Source organism: Fringilla coelebs (genome assembly GCF_963513975.1).
Source record: "Fringilla coelebs genome assembly, chromosome: 2".
NCBI lineage: Eukaryota > Metazoa > Chordata > Aves > Passeriformes > Fringillidae > Fringilla > Fringilla coelebs.
Window position 1 is genome coordinate 7,900,215 of NC_140029.1, and position 12,876 is coordinate 7,913,090.

The window sequence follows — 12,876 nt, forward strand, 5'->3', positions numbered from 1 at the left end:
CTGAATTATTTCAGGTTTTTTAGGCATTTGTGGCTTTTCCTGCAGCCATGCCTTCCATTCAGTTGCCAGACCTGCTATTTCATGGAGCAGACCTTGATTGAAGACATAATAATTTTGAATTCCCTTTTGTAAAAATTGGATCAGCTGATGTGGTGTGAGGTGACCTGTTTGGTCACTGGCACGGCAAATGACCTGAGATAGCACACATATTTAGATAAGAAGGAGCCAGGGTGTTGTTTTCTTCATCAGATACCAGGAAAATTGCAGGTTTACATAAACATGAACTTAAGTAACTATTGCAACACATCCTTCTTATGGCTGATGGCTATGTACACTATTTATGTGTTTCAGTTTTATCCTAATGATTAAGCATTTTGTTCTGGCTACATTTGCATTTTTACTTTGTACTGACACAATACCCAGAGTGACTTTTTGTAGTGTCAGATATGTCAGAATGGTAAGAGAAGTACTTTTTTTCCTCTTTTTTTTGTTTAAAAAATAAAACAAAAAAAACAAACAAAAAAAAAAAAACTTCTAAACATTCTTTATCTTTCCAATTGCTTTGTGAAATTCTTAAGTTGTTTCATTAAGAAGAAAAGCCTTTATACATGGGAGTTTTTAAAAGCCTGGTGGTAATCACCAGGGATTTTTTTTCTTTATCTTCCATGGTTTCCATTAGTGCTCAAACATCAGGAGTTTTTATTGTCTAAAACCTTTTTTAAATTTGTATTAAAGATACTGACAGTTGTGTTCCTTGAGCAAGACAGAAATGTAAAAGTATTTCCAGAATTTTGGAAATTCTGTCTGTTTTTATTGGAGGTTTTGGTTTTGTTGGTTTATTAGACATCATTTAGTTCTTCTGTATAGTTTGCATCTCAGATACATTAGTTTATCATTCAAAAACCACACCTAAAAATGGGGAATCAACAGGAAGCTGGGTTTGCCATCATTTGGAAATAAGTGTGGTTGTTTCCTCTAAGGCTCTGGCTCTGTGGCTCTTCAGCTGAATAGTGATGACCCCAAAGGTTTCTGTGTTTTTTGTCTTGGGGCTGGAGAAGGCTGGCAAGTCCAGACAGTCGAGTTTACTAAAATATAATTATAATCATCTTTCTACATTTCTCAGAATCATTGGATCCTCCAAGTGTTTTTCTGCCCCTGTTCCCAGGAAGAGTAGGGCTTCTGCTGATTTACTGGAGAAACAAACTCACAACCCAAACTGAATTTTTCCAGACCAGTCCTAAGCAGTCTTGTTATTCTACAAGGATCTCTGTGCTCATTGATTTGTCTCATTAGATTGTCCATAATACAGTTTTTCTCCTAACTTTAGAGTCTGGTATTTTTTGAAAGAAAGACCTGTCCCTAGAAAATTAAGAATCTAAATGCCTTTGAAATTCTACAGAACAGCCTAATTATGTAAAAGTCATACATTAAAAAATGTCTCTTGACTAACTTGTTAGTTTATTTCTGACAGTACAGAAATCACCAGTAGCACTGAAAATGTATATTTTCCTCAGTATGTTATGATGAACATTTGCTTTGAATAATATGCTGTCTTGTGTTGAGAATTGTTGGAGGAATATAAATCAAAACATTCTCAAACCAAGAAAATTTCCTTCAAAGGCAGAATCCTTCAAGACAGTCCAGAAATAGTGGCATTCTCTAAACTTGTTCTCCACATGATTTGGGTGCTTGCATCAGTTTCCAAAGCTTTCCCTTGCTAAACCATCACTGACAACAGATTATAACAAACCATATTAAAAAAAAAAAAGTTAAAATTTATTTTTCACCTCTTGAAAGTGAGCAAACAGCATATAATTTCTTTATAAAGCAAGGAAGTTGCTGCCTTTTTGAAAAAAGTTCTTATGGTTACAGTTTGATAAAGGTGATGCTGATAATCCTTACACAAAAGAAAAAAAAGGAAAAGGAATACTGATTCCTTTAGGCTTTTCATTTTTTTTGTATTTTTAAATTTTTTAATATTTTTTCACTAATGAGTGGTTTATTTGCTCTCATTTGAATGTTTTAAACTTGTGCTGGAGTGATTTTATAATTAGGATTAGAGCTGATTTCCCCCAGTCTGTTACACATTGCAAATACTTGTGGGAGGCAAGTTTTGTTCCTATGTATATGACATTAATCCCTGATCAGTATTGCATGAACAGTTTGGCTCCAGCTTTTTAATTATTCACAAAATAATTGTATTGATAAAATATGACAGGGTTAACTTTGTTTGCTTAGAAAACTGTTTTGGCCCTTTTTCTCTGCTGTCCTTGATGTTACACAAAATGACCAGACATTCCTAAGCTGACTTCTGACATGGAATGTTATATTCCAGAATTCCTGTGAGGCTAAAGGGGATTTTTTTTTTTTAACAGTATATGAGTGGATTGTTTTATTTTCAGAAGAGATGGCTCAATTATCTGACCTCATGGAATTTAAGCACAATGCAGTCAAAATGGCATGTGAAAAAGATGGCTCTGAAAACCCAACAGAAATTCCTGTTATCCTTCTTGTAGAATTTCCCAGTGTGCTCCCTGTGTCTGCTGTCTCTGCACTGAGGTATAGGGCCACACTGGTAGTCTGGGTCAAGGGAATTGGCTTTTTTAAAGTGCTGTGTTTTGGCAAGGTTTGATACTCTCAAGCCCATAAGAATGTTGGAGGGAAACTCTCATTGTGCTGTAAAATGGATGAGAAGGGAGGAGAGAGAATCCAGCTTTCTCCTCAAGTCCCAGCCTCAGTGTCTGCGAGGCACTGCAGGGAGATGCATCTTGCTGAGTAGAGACTGACAACCACCACAAAGCTGAAAAAATACTCAGCAACATCTTTAAAACAGGATAGGGGCCTCATTCTATTCCAAGTACTGTTCAGGGTATAAGTTCCAGGTACTTTAACCAAGAGTGGCGTGTGACTGAGACCTGGTAGTATTGTCAGCCACGTGAGATCTCTGAAGTCCCAGTTACTTATTAAAAAGCTGAAGGCAACGTAAAGATATTTATTACCTCAGATAAATCAAAATGTCAAACCTGAATCCTAAGCTGTGGAAAAGCTTTTCAGCTCTACAGGGTTTGTAGTGTGGAGGGTTTCACAAATGAAGCAGCTAAGCAAATGGTTATAAGGCTGTGGATGTAACTGTTCTTTGAAATATTTCTGTGTTCCTGTGATAGTGTTGTGTTGTTAATGAACCTTGTGTCTTATTTCAGAGAGATTCCCCCTCTACATCCAGACAGTCCCCCGCTAATGGTCATAGCAGCACTAACAATTCTGTTTCGGTAAGATTTCCAGTTCCACACAGAGAAAGTGTGAAAGTTTTGTTGGTGCTCATCTGCCATTACTGTTATACTTATCGTGTGGTCAGTGGAAAATTTTGTCCTGCTGAGAGAACCCAGGTTATTGCATATGTAACTCCCCATTTTCTTTTTTTTCTTTTTTTTTCTTTCTTAAAGGGCTTTTTCCAACATGTTCTTCTCATTAAAAGCCATACAGTGAATTAAATGTTAATAACTGTACTGTGACGCTTCAGTCATCCTTAAATCATTGTCAGCACTTTCCTCAAAACCGAGCAGAGGTTTAAAGTGGAAGCTTTTATTTCCATCCTGAACTTTGGAAGCAGAGTTTGAAGGAAGAGAGTAACTGTGCAGTTGGTATCCCAAGAGATTTTAGATCCTTTTTTTTTTTTTAAGTTTTGTGTTTGAGAGCCCTCTGGAACGTGTACTGGTTTCCGCTATCTGAGTTAAGGAATTGGTGTGCTCTCTGCTGTCGTGGTACGTGCACATACTGTGTGAAACATCAGCCTTGCCTGGATATGGAAAGCAAAAGGAAGTGGCTTTAAACTGCACTACAAACCAAGCTATTACCATCACATCTTTAACACAAAGTACTTCTGTTTTGTATGTATTCAGGTAGAAAGGTGCTGTCGATCTCCTGTTCTCCCTAAAGCACATTGATGTTAAAATTCGTGTTGTTTCTCATTTGTTGTTGTTTGGACCAATGTAGTAACTACACACAAGTTGCTTCAGTGAGTGCTGTCAATATCATGAGTTCATGGGACTAGCTAAAAACAAACCAAAAAAAACCCAAAACCAAGTAATTATTTCTTTAACTATTGATAAAAATTGCAACTTAGACATTATTTGCCACAAGGTAAAGTGCTTATTAATTAGTAGAATGAAAAATAATTGCGTGAATTAAAAATTTAGGACATTTTTGTGAATTAAATTAAATTTATAACATGAAAGTAGTTATAATCTTAATTCTCAGCACAACTGATCACGTTATACATTTTTAATCATAGGTTTTTTTAACATTTATAATAGCCTCTCTCTTTTAAAAGCAAAACTTGATACTTCATTGGAAAAGGCATTCACATAAAGAGCCTCTTTCACTTGGTGGTGCTTTTGTGTTGAAGATGCTGAATTATTTATTAAAAAGCACATTCTCTATCTGCTTAAACTTTTTACCTGCTTTCTTCAGCTTGCTGCTAAACAGCCTGGGTTTGATTTTTCTTTAAGAAAAAAGTTATTTCTAAACATGAGTCAATGCTTTATACTTTTGTCTAACTTACCATTTTACTGTAATGTAGTATGAATTACTAACAGTCTTATGTACCCTTAAAAAGTAAAATGAAAATTTCTTCTCCTGGGTTGACTTTATTCTGCAGGACTTGCCATCGACAACACAACCAAAAGGACGACAGGTGAATAGATATCCTCCATGGGAATTTTTGTAAACTTAGCTGCTAGCAAACATCCCTGCTCACCTTTTCCCCACTCATATTCTGTATGTGCTGGACTAAAACATTTAAGCTTTAAAAATTTGTTCCATTTTTTTTCATTTTTCTTTTAACTCATTTGTTTGTAGCTAATTCAAAATACCTTTTTTTTTTTATGTGTCCACATGTGTGAGAGTTACAAATTCACTGAGAATTTAACTGGAGATGTTGATTTAGTTCAGAATTCATTAATAGACTTCCTGTTGTACAGGGACCTGTTCAGGTTTTAATCTTAGAGGAAAGCTGAAATTTCTATTTTAGCTGGAATAGAGACAAGTAGGGCAGGTGTGAAACTCTAAAATATTGTGCTGACAAAGACTGTAAAGCTTGAGTTTATCTGAAACTAATTATTAACATTAACAAAGTTGTTCAAAGAAAACCATTAAGGATAGTTTCTAAGGCTTGATAAATCTGGATATGGTCTCTTAAAATTTCAGTCCTTAGTCCCATTTTCAACAACCTCCCTTACCTTTGTTACCTTGACCTGGTGGTTATCCAAGTCAGCACAAACCAAAGAAAAATCTTCCCTCTCCAGAAAATTCCAAGAAAGCATGTGGGGCTCCTCAGAGGATTCCCTATCTTTCTTTTTGCAATTTTAAGAATTTTTGTTTTTTTCTGCAGCCTCCAAATGAGCACATACCATTAAGTGAATTGTGATCATCTCCAGTAACTGCTCCAGTTATTTACAGTCTTTCCAGAATCCACCTCTGAGTTTTTAACTGTGTACTCAGCCTCCTTCTCTACCAGCAATTTTTATAATAGCTCTTCCATTCAAGAAGTCAATCAGCTACATTAACTCTTGTCTCTGAGAATCTTTTTATACTGCTGTCTTCTTGAGTTGGCTGGAACTTCTATTAGAAGAATGGTTTGCTCTTACTTCACTTCCCATTTTTAAAGCTCTCTATGGTTCTTTCAACTTTCATTTTCTTCTGAAGCTGCCTGAATGTAAACCTGGAGAGGCTCCATGAAACACCTTCCAGACATTTATGTTAGGTTTTCATTTGCTCCTCATAGGGCTTTTTTTCCCTCCAGAAGAAGAAACTTTGTTTAAGGCAATATCAAAATAATGGTGTTTCTCTTACTCACACCATTTATAATTACATTATTTTTTCAATTTTTACCTGATTTTTCCCATTGAACCAGCATATTTTTCTTGTCATCCTTGAAACCAGTGAGGGCTTGGCTAATGGATATATTTTTATATGTCAGGAAGTCTGTAATGTTCCATGAGCTGCCAGTATATGGTGGATAATGGCTCAAACTGGAGCAGGGACTTGAAAAGCAGGGAAGTTTCTAGATGCTAAAAATACTGCTGATGTTTTTAGACCTGTTTGAATAAGCTTCAGGCAAAATAAGGGATTGTCTCTATATTGATTACTTCATGAAAAACAAATTACTAAGTAAACATAATTGGTTTCAAAATATCCTATTTCTCAAGTAATTAAAAGAAGATGGGTTGCTTTTTTTAACTCAATACACAGCAGAGCAAGGGTCAGTTTTACTGCATTACAAGTTGAATTCTGTATTGGTTTTGTCATCTGATGCTCTCACTGCAAACCAATAAAAATACATCAGATACAAGAGAAAAGTGATTAGCCATTTTAAGTTAATTTATTCATGTGTTGAGGTGCAGATTGGATTACTTTTTTAAGTGCCATGAATAGTGCTAACACTGCACAGTTCCAGCTATTACTGGAGCAGAATTTGAGCAGAGTTGAAAAGTGATTGTTACAGTTTCTAAGGATATTACTTTGCAATGTAATTATTGGGCATTTTTAAATCTAGTCTGTTTTTAGTAAGAAAATCAGCAGTAGGTGGATACAAGGCTGGCTGAGATGCTGCAGGGTGATGTTGGAAGTTCATGAACTGTAGAAATTACCCATCTAGGACATGACACAGTTTTGATTTTGAGATCCTTCTGTGCATCAGGGCTCTAATTGGCAGCCAAAACTGGGTATCACTTTTATTTTGATTTTCTAGGGTTGAGACCTCAGTAACAGGCAAGGAAAGGATTGGTATAATCTTTTAAATTGTGAAGTCAGAGTCTGGACTCTTTCTCTTCATGTTCTTTAAAGAATAACTTGCTCAAATCATGAGTTTTATTTACACAGGAGCAGACTTTTACTGAAAACCCCATACAGAGAATTCCCACATTCCTCCTGAGTAACTCTGTGATAGGAGCAATACAGGACTTCCTAAAAAGGATTTTTTTTAATGTCTTAAATCTTAAAACTTCTCATCCTAAAGTTAACTAATAAAGCCAAAGTCCTTTATAGTGTCCAGTAAAATTTCCTGTCACAGAAATTTTTAAAACATACCATGGGACTGCAGTTGGAAAATACATTACAGATTGAGTTGTGAGGTGCTGCCCTGTGTTCTGGAATTATTTGTGATAGTTAATAACTGTTTGAGGGACTCCATGAGCTTATTACATTTTTGCTGTTCAGGTTCTATAGAATGTAGAAAACATGAGCTTTTGAAATAGCATCATATGTCTCCATCAGTTGCTGGAGGGTGCATCTTCATTTTCAACTATCACTTATGCTTTGGCATCTTCCTTTTTTATTTCTTCCTTTTTTATTTCTTTCTTTGCTTGTTGCAACCAGTATGTGTAGCTGCATTCACAGATCAGATTTTCACCTGTTACTCTGAATACTCTGAATAACAGTGATGATACTGCAGTGTGTCTTATAAACTCTTTTTTTTCTAGATCTATGTAAGAGCACAATTTGAATATGATCCAGCAAAGGATGACCTCATTCCTTGCAAAGAAGCTGGCATCAGATTCCGAGTTGGTGATATTATCCAAATCATTAGCAAAGATGATCATAACTGGTGGCAGGGTAAACTTGAGAACTCCAAAAATGGTACTGCAGGTCTTATTCCTTCTCCTGAACTTCAGGAATGGTATGACTTAAGTTTTCTATAAAAATGAATTTTGTTTTGATTTTATTTTTGTCTTTCGTACTTTTCATTGTTGTAGACCTAGCCTTTGAAGTATTTTTTCTTTTTCTTCCTTTTTTTTTCTCTAAATCTATATATTGACTCAATTTCTGTTGTATTAATTTTTTTCTTGTGTATGCATAGCAGTAAGGGTTACCTGCAATTTCATACGTGTGATTACATTAAAAAAATAAATTCCTGTGTTAATAAACATTGTGCTTTCTAGTATACTGTAACCAGGATTGAAGATGGCTACATGCAAATTGGTCATATAAGAGGGTCAAATTCATTTCTCTTTCAGCTTCTAATCACGGGTTTCTTTAGTACTGTTTACATGCAAGTCCTGCAGGAATAGGGATTTAGCAAGTTGACCAGCAAAAAGGTCATTGAAGGAGTTTTAGGGTTTTCTTTCCTTTTCATTTTTCATATTAATGTCAAAAAGCAGAACAAAATCACGGTGCCAGTGGCAGGTTCAATGAACAGCAGTGGCACTGAACAGTGCAGAGCCTTTAAACAACCTCTTGCAGGAGCTGCTTAGAAAAAATTTTAAATGTTTCAGCACAAATTCTGGGAAGCGAGTCCTGGGCCTTGGAAGGTGTGGCCATAACTCAGTAAAGTTTTGATAATTTAGCGCAAAATACTTCATACAGGATTTGCTGTGGAAAAGAGCTGGAGTTGTGCACTGCTCCTGTGCTGGATAAGGGAAATTTTGCCCAAAGAGAGACAGAGGCAGACAAGACCTTTGGTTCCATCTCCTGAGCTCTGTGCCAGCCCTGGTGTAAGGGAGGCACAGTCCACATTGCAGAGGGTCCCTTGCAGTGCTCCACCCTAGAGATCAACTTCCAGACAGTCCCCCAGCACAGCCCCACTTGCTCTGCAGGAATTTAGACCATGGTGGCTGTTCCAGACCTTGTGCTCTTCCCTTCTGATCTCCTGCAGAGTGGTCTGGATTCATTCCAGCAGCTGCCCTTCCTCCCATGCTCACTTCATCTGTGAGCTTCCATCATCTACCTCTAAGAAAATATTCTTACATCATAATACCCCTGTATATATGTTCTTTAAAGTCATAAAAAAAAGTTTTTTAAGTTTTACTATACTCATGTTCTATAAAAAAGTCTTGCTTTTCTAATTCATTCTGTGCAGCTTTTTAAAGATCCTTGATTACAACAGAAAATGTTTTTTCTCCTCCTTATGTCAGGCGAGTTGCTTGTATTGCCATGGAGAAGACCAAACAGGAGCAACAGGCCAGCTGTACTTGGTTTGGAAAGAAAAAAAAGCAGTACAAAGACAAATATTTGGCAAAGCACAATGCAGGTATGAACAGAAAATGCAGGTATCTGTAACAGGTTACAGTTTTTGGAGTTTAAGCCTTGCCATTAATTGTTCAGCTGGCAGTATTATATAAACCTAATGAGTTACTTAGGAAAATATAAGTAAAATTCTAATTATGCCAACATTACTCTGCTTGTTCTTTGCTATTTAAATATGGAGCTTAGTCAGTGGAGAGGGCAAGCTGCCACAAAAGCAGTGCATCAGAGGCTTAGATTGTTTGGGGGTTTATGTGTAAAGCAGCATTAGAAACAAACAGGATATGATTTTTGCAACCTATATAACTGTACTGTGCCTTACAACAGACTGTTCTGTGGCATCCTTGTTAATATGTATTTATAGTCACAGATTACATATGTGAAAACATCATGAAAGAGCATTTTTGTTGAAGTGGCACAGCTGGAAGTGGAATAAGAGCCATTGCTCAGTCAGTGTGTTATTTACAGTTACCAAATAGAACCAGCTGTGGAGGTTTATCCTCCTTGCAGTGATTTCTGCCTGAATCCTGAGTTTGGGGCTTCTGCTTAGAGAGCTGAAAAAATGAAATGTTTTAGGAAATTTTATAAGTGTAGAGTAAGAGATCCTTGTCAAGCAAAATTCATTAGTTTTAGTAGTAAAGAAGACAGACCCTGTCATTTATGAGCTGAATTTGCTTCTTTTCTTCTTCTAATATAAAATACTTAAAGTGCTGAAACTGCATTTCAACACTTTTCTGTTGCTCCTGCTTTGGTAGCACATTCTGTGATGCTTATGTTGTAGTGGTCTCCTGAGAGACTTGCAGAGATTAGAATAAGAATAGATACCTGTCCAAACAGTGTAATGAAAGTATTCTATATTGCAAGAGTTTCTGGGGGTTTTTTTCAGTTGCATTCTTAAGCACGCTGATTAAACAATATAAATCCACATTTTCAGGTATTTCTCTTTACATGCACAATGTGTGCAGTGTCAGAGCTCATAATGTGTCACTATTACAGAATGTGTTTCCTTAAAAGTAATTTGGCAGTAAATTCTAAGAAAGCCTAAATTCTAAGACAGTAATTGTTGTTTATACTGTTTAAACTCACTGTTGCATTTAAGATGTTCACAGGTGAATATAGAACTATTTGTAACCCTGAAAGCTCTCACAAGCAGAGATTAAAGCTTTAAGTAGTTTCCTTCCTTTTGCTGCTGTAACACCCTGCTTGTTCTAATGTTTCCCCCTCATTGCAGTAGCACTCAACCACATTTTAATAATTACAACAAAAGCTGTGGAGAGTAAACTGGATTTTATGAGCCCAAGCCTTTCACAATACTGGTATCATCTGCTCCCAGCACATTCTCACTGCCTTGCTCCTCCCTTCACTTGTGGCCATGCTGTGAAATGGATCAAGAACCCCAAAAAAACATGGATTTTTTTTTTTTTTTCTTTAGGGCAGATAAATGCATCTCTCAGTGCAAATACAGAACTAAAAATGTCTTGTGAGTAAGCAGGATCTGCTGCAAGGGAGTGAGCTAAAGGAAGGACAGCCAGGGAAGGAGGAGGAGCAGGCAGCACTGTAGGAGCAGACCTAGCTCAGAGATTTTCTATCAGTAAAATTCCTGAAAGGAGTGTGGACTTTGCAGTCTTGACTTAGGGGGACATTTTGGAGCAGGTTGACGGCACTTTGATTCACACAGTTCACCTGCCTTCACCAGCAGTGTTATATCTTTATTTGCTTTATATCAGAGCAGGTGTGTGCCAAGAATTAGAAATACCAACATTAAAAATTATGGTAATGACCACAAAAGAAATTCTTCCCTTTAGAATACAGCTTCCCCTTTCCCCTAAGTCAAAAAGTTAATGTAAGCACAGATTGAAATCAAAATTTCTTGTAGAAGTGTTATTGATCTTAGTGTCCCTGAGGTACTGAAGGCAATGCCATTACTATTCCAGGGAATGACACCAAATGTAGGATATTCAGTATATGAACATTATGGATTGCTTTGGTGCTCATTGAGGTCAGGTTTAACTGAGGTGGCACTGAATTCACTGAAGTGCTCTGTCACATCCTGGATTGTTGGTCAGAAATATTGCAGCACTGGCCCTTGCAACCTTTCAGTGCTTCTGTTTCAGAATAAAAACCAGATCTTTTCTTCTGCTGGATCCAAAACAAGTATAATCATTGTCAAAATGTTGCTCTTACAGGAAAGTAGAATTTATTTCTCTTTTTTCTGAGTATAAAATGAAATAAATAGATCAGCAGTGTGTAACCTATTTGGACTTGTGTGTTATATTTCTCTTAGGGGTGAGACTGGTCTGGAGTGCTGAGAAACAACCCCGTAAAATAATTCATAGTCAACTCAGATTTGTGTGGCCAGCTGATGATTAGAGAGCTGGTGTGGAATATTGGGATATTACTGGAAGTAGAAATGAGATTATTCTGCAAATCAGACGTAGTTTATGAAGTAAACAGGAGATTATTTCAGTTACTTTTTAGAATTAGAAGCAAATTCTAATACATTCTCCTTTGCAAGAAAAATGTAATCCTGTTGTTCTTTCCTCCATGCTTCATATTAGAGTATTAGACAATTTCATGATCACATGTTTTATCAATATAAAGTCAGTTTTAAACCCAAGCCCACAGAAAAAATGAAATATCTCTTCTATTATTAGATTCACTGACATTTTTATAAATGCTCTAGAGATATGCTGCAGTGATATCCAAATACATTTTTCATTTATTTTACTGAAAAGTTATTGCAGGGCTTCAGAAAAGAGCAGAACATACCAGAACTATCCTCCATATTATGCATAATGTAGAAAATTGCCAGGCTTTTATAAAATATGTTTATCATTTCTTAATGTGATTTATTTGCCTTGTGTTTAGACTATTGCATGGTAAAGTTTATTTTGTGCATATACTTTTTATTTTACTAATATATTACAAGCCATATCTCAATGACCCCTGTACATTTTTCATGCTGTCTTACTCCCAATGGCCTCTGTGCATGTAAGTAACCTGTCAAGTGACAATGCCTCTTTATTTGCTTCTTACTGTTTCCTTTCAAGAACTCCTTTTCTTTTATAAGCAAGTAACACAGAAGCATCGAAGTTCAGTCTTTAAGTGTGCCCTGTATTCCTCCTATCTTTGTATATTAAGAAATGAATCATTTTTCTTTTGCATTTGAGAACCCCACAATCATTAGTTAAATCCATGTAGACTGAGACACATCTTTTCCATGCTACTACTTTGTGATGAAGGCATTAATATGTGTCATTTCTGGTGTTTGTTCCTGTTGTTTGTATCTAACATGCTTTTGTTCAAGAAGAAAATAAAGGATTGATTTCTTTTTTAATTTTTATTTTTCAATGGAAGAAGACACTTGCAGGCTTAGTTGGTTAAAGCTGTTTAGTGTGTTGTAGATCATTATTATGAAATGAATTATTGATTGTAGAATGAAATAAAAATATAATAATATGGATTGTGGAATGAAATAAAAATATAACTAAATTCTTGCTTGTAGTATTTGGGGAAAGGTTGAAAGAGATTCTTCTTTAGGATGAAATTCAAAATGCTTCAAATGGACTAGGAAGTTTTCAGATCTGTATCTTTTCAAGGCCTTAATGAGTTGGGTGTGTCAATTGGCTGATTTGTAGTTTCAGCAAATTGAAGCCATTGCACTTTCTCAGGTGAAAAGACTGACATCAAATTGAAAAACTGAGAGATAGCCAAACTCATCCTAAAAGATGGATTGAATGTAGCTGAGGTGGATACACCACTTAAGCCTTGGAAACACTCAGAGAGAGATTCCATAGTTGTGATGGAGTCTCCCCTGCCTCCTTTTCATAGCGTGCAAAAATACAGAACTGAAAACTC

General features: G+C 36.1%; 1 protein-coding gene across 2 annotated transcripts in view; it reads left to right on the forward strand.

Moving 5' to 3' along the window:
• Positions 1-12,876, forward strand: part of CASK (calcium/calmodulin dependent serine protein kinase) — a 188,235-nt gene that overhangs the window by 162,903 nt on the left and 12,456 nt on the right. The window contains exons 18-21 of one of the 2 annotated variants that reach the window (XM_084201210.1): positions 3,201-3,269; positions 4,658-4,693; positions 7,479-7,675; positions 8,910-9,025. In XM_084201210.1, coding sequence (XP_084057336.1) covers positions 3,201-3,269; positions 4,658-4,693; positions 7,479-7,675; positions 8,910-9,025 — 418 coding nt within the window. The remainder of the gene's footprint in view (positions 1-3,200; positions 3,270-4,657; positions 4,694-7,478; positions 7,676-8,909; positions 9,026-12,876) is intronic. The other variant, XM_084201211.1, reaches the window with a different exon arrangement.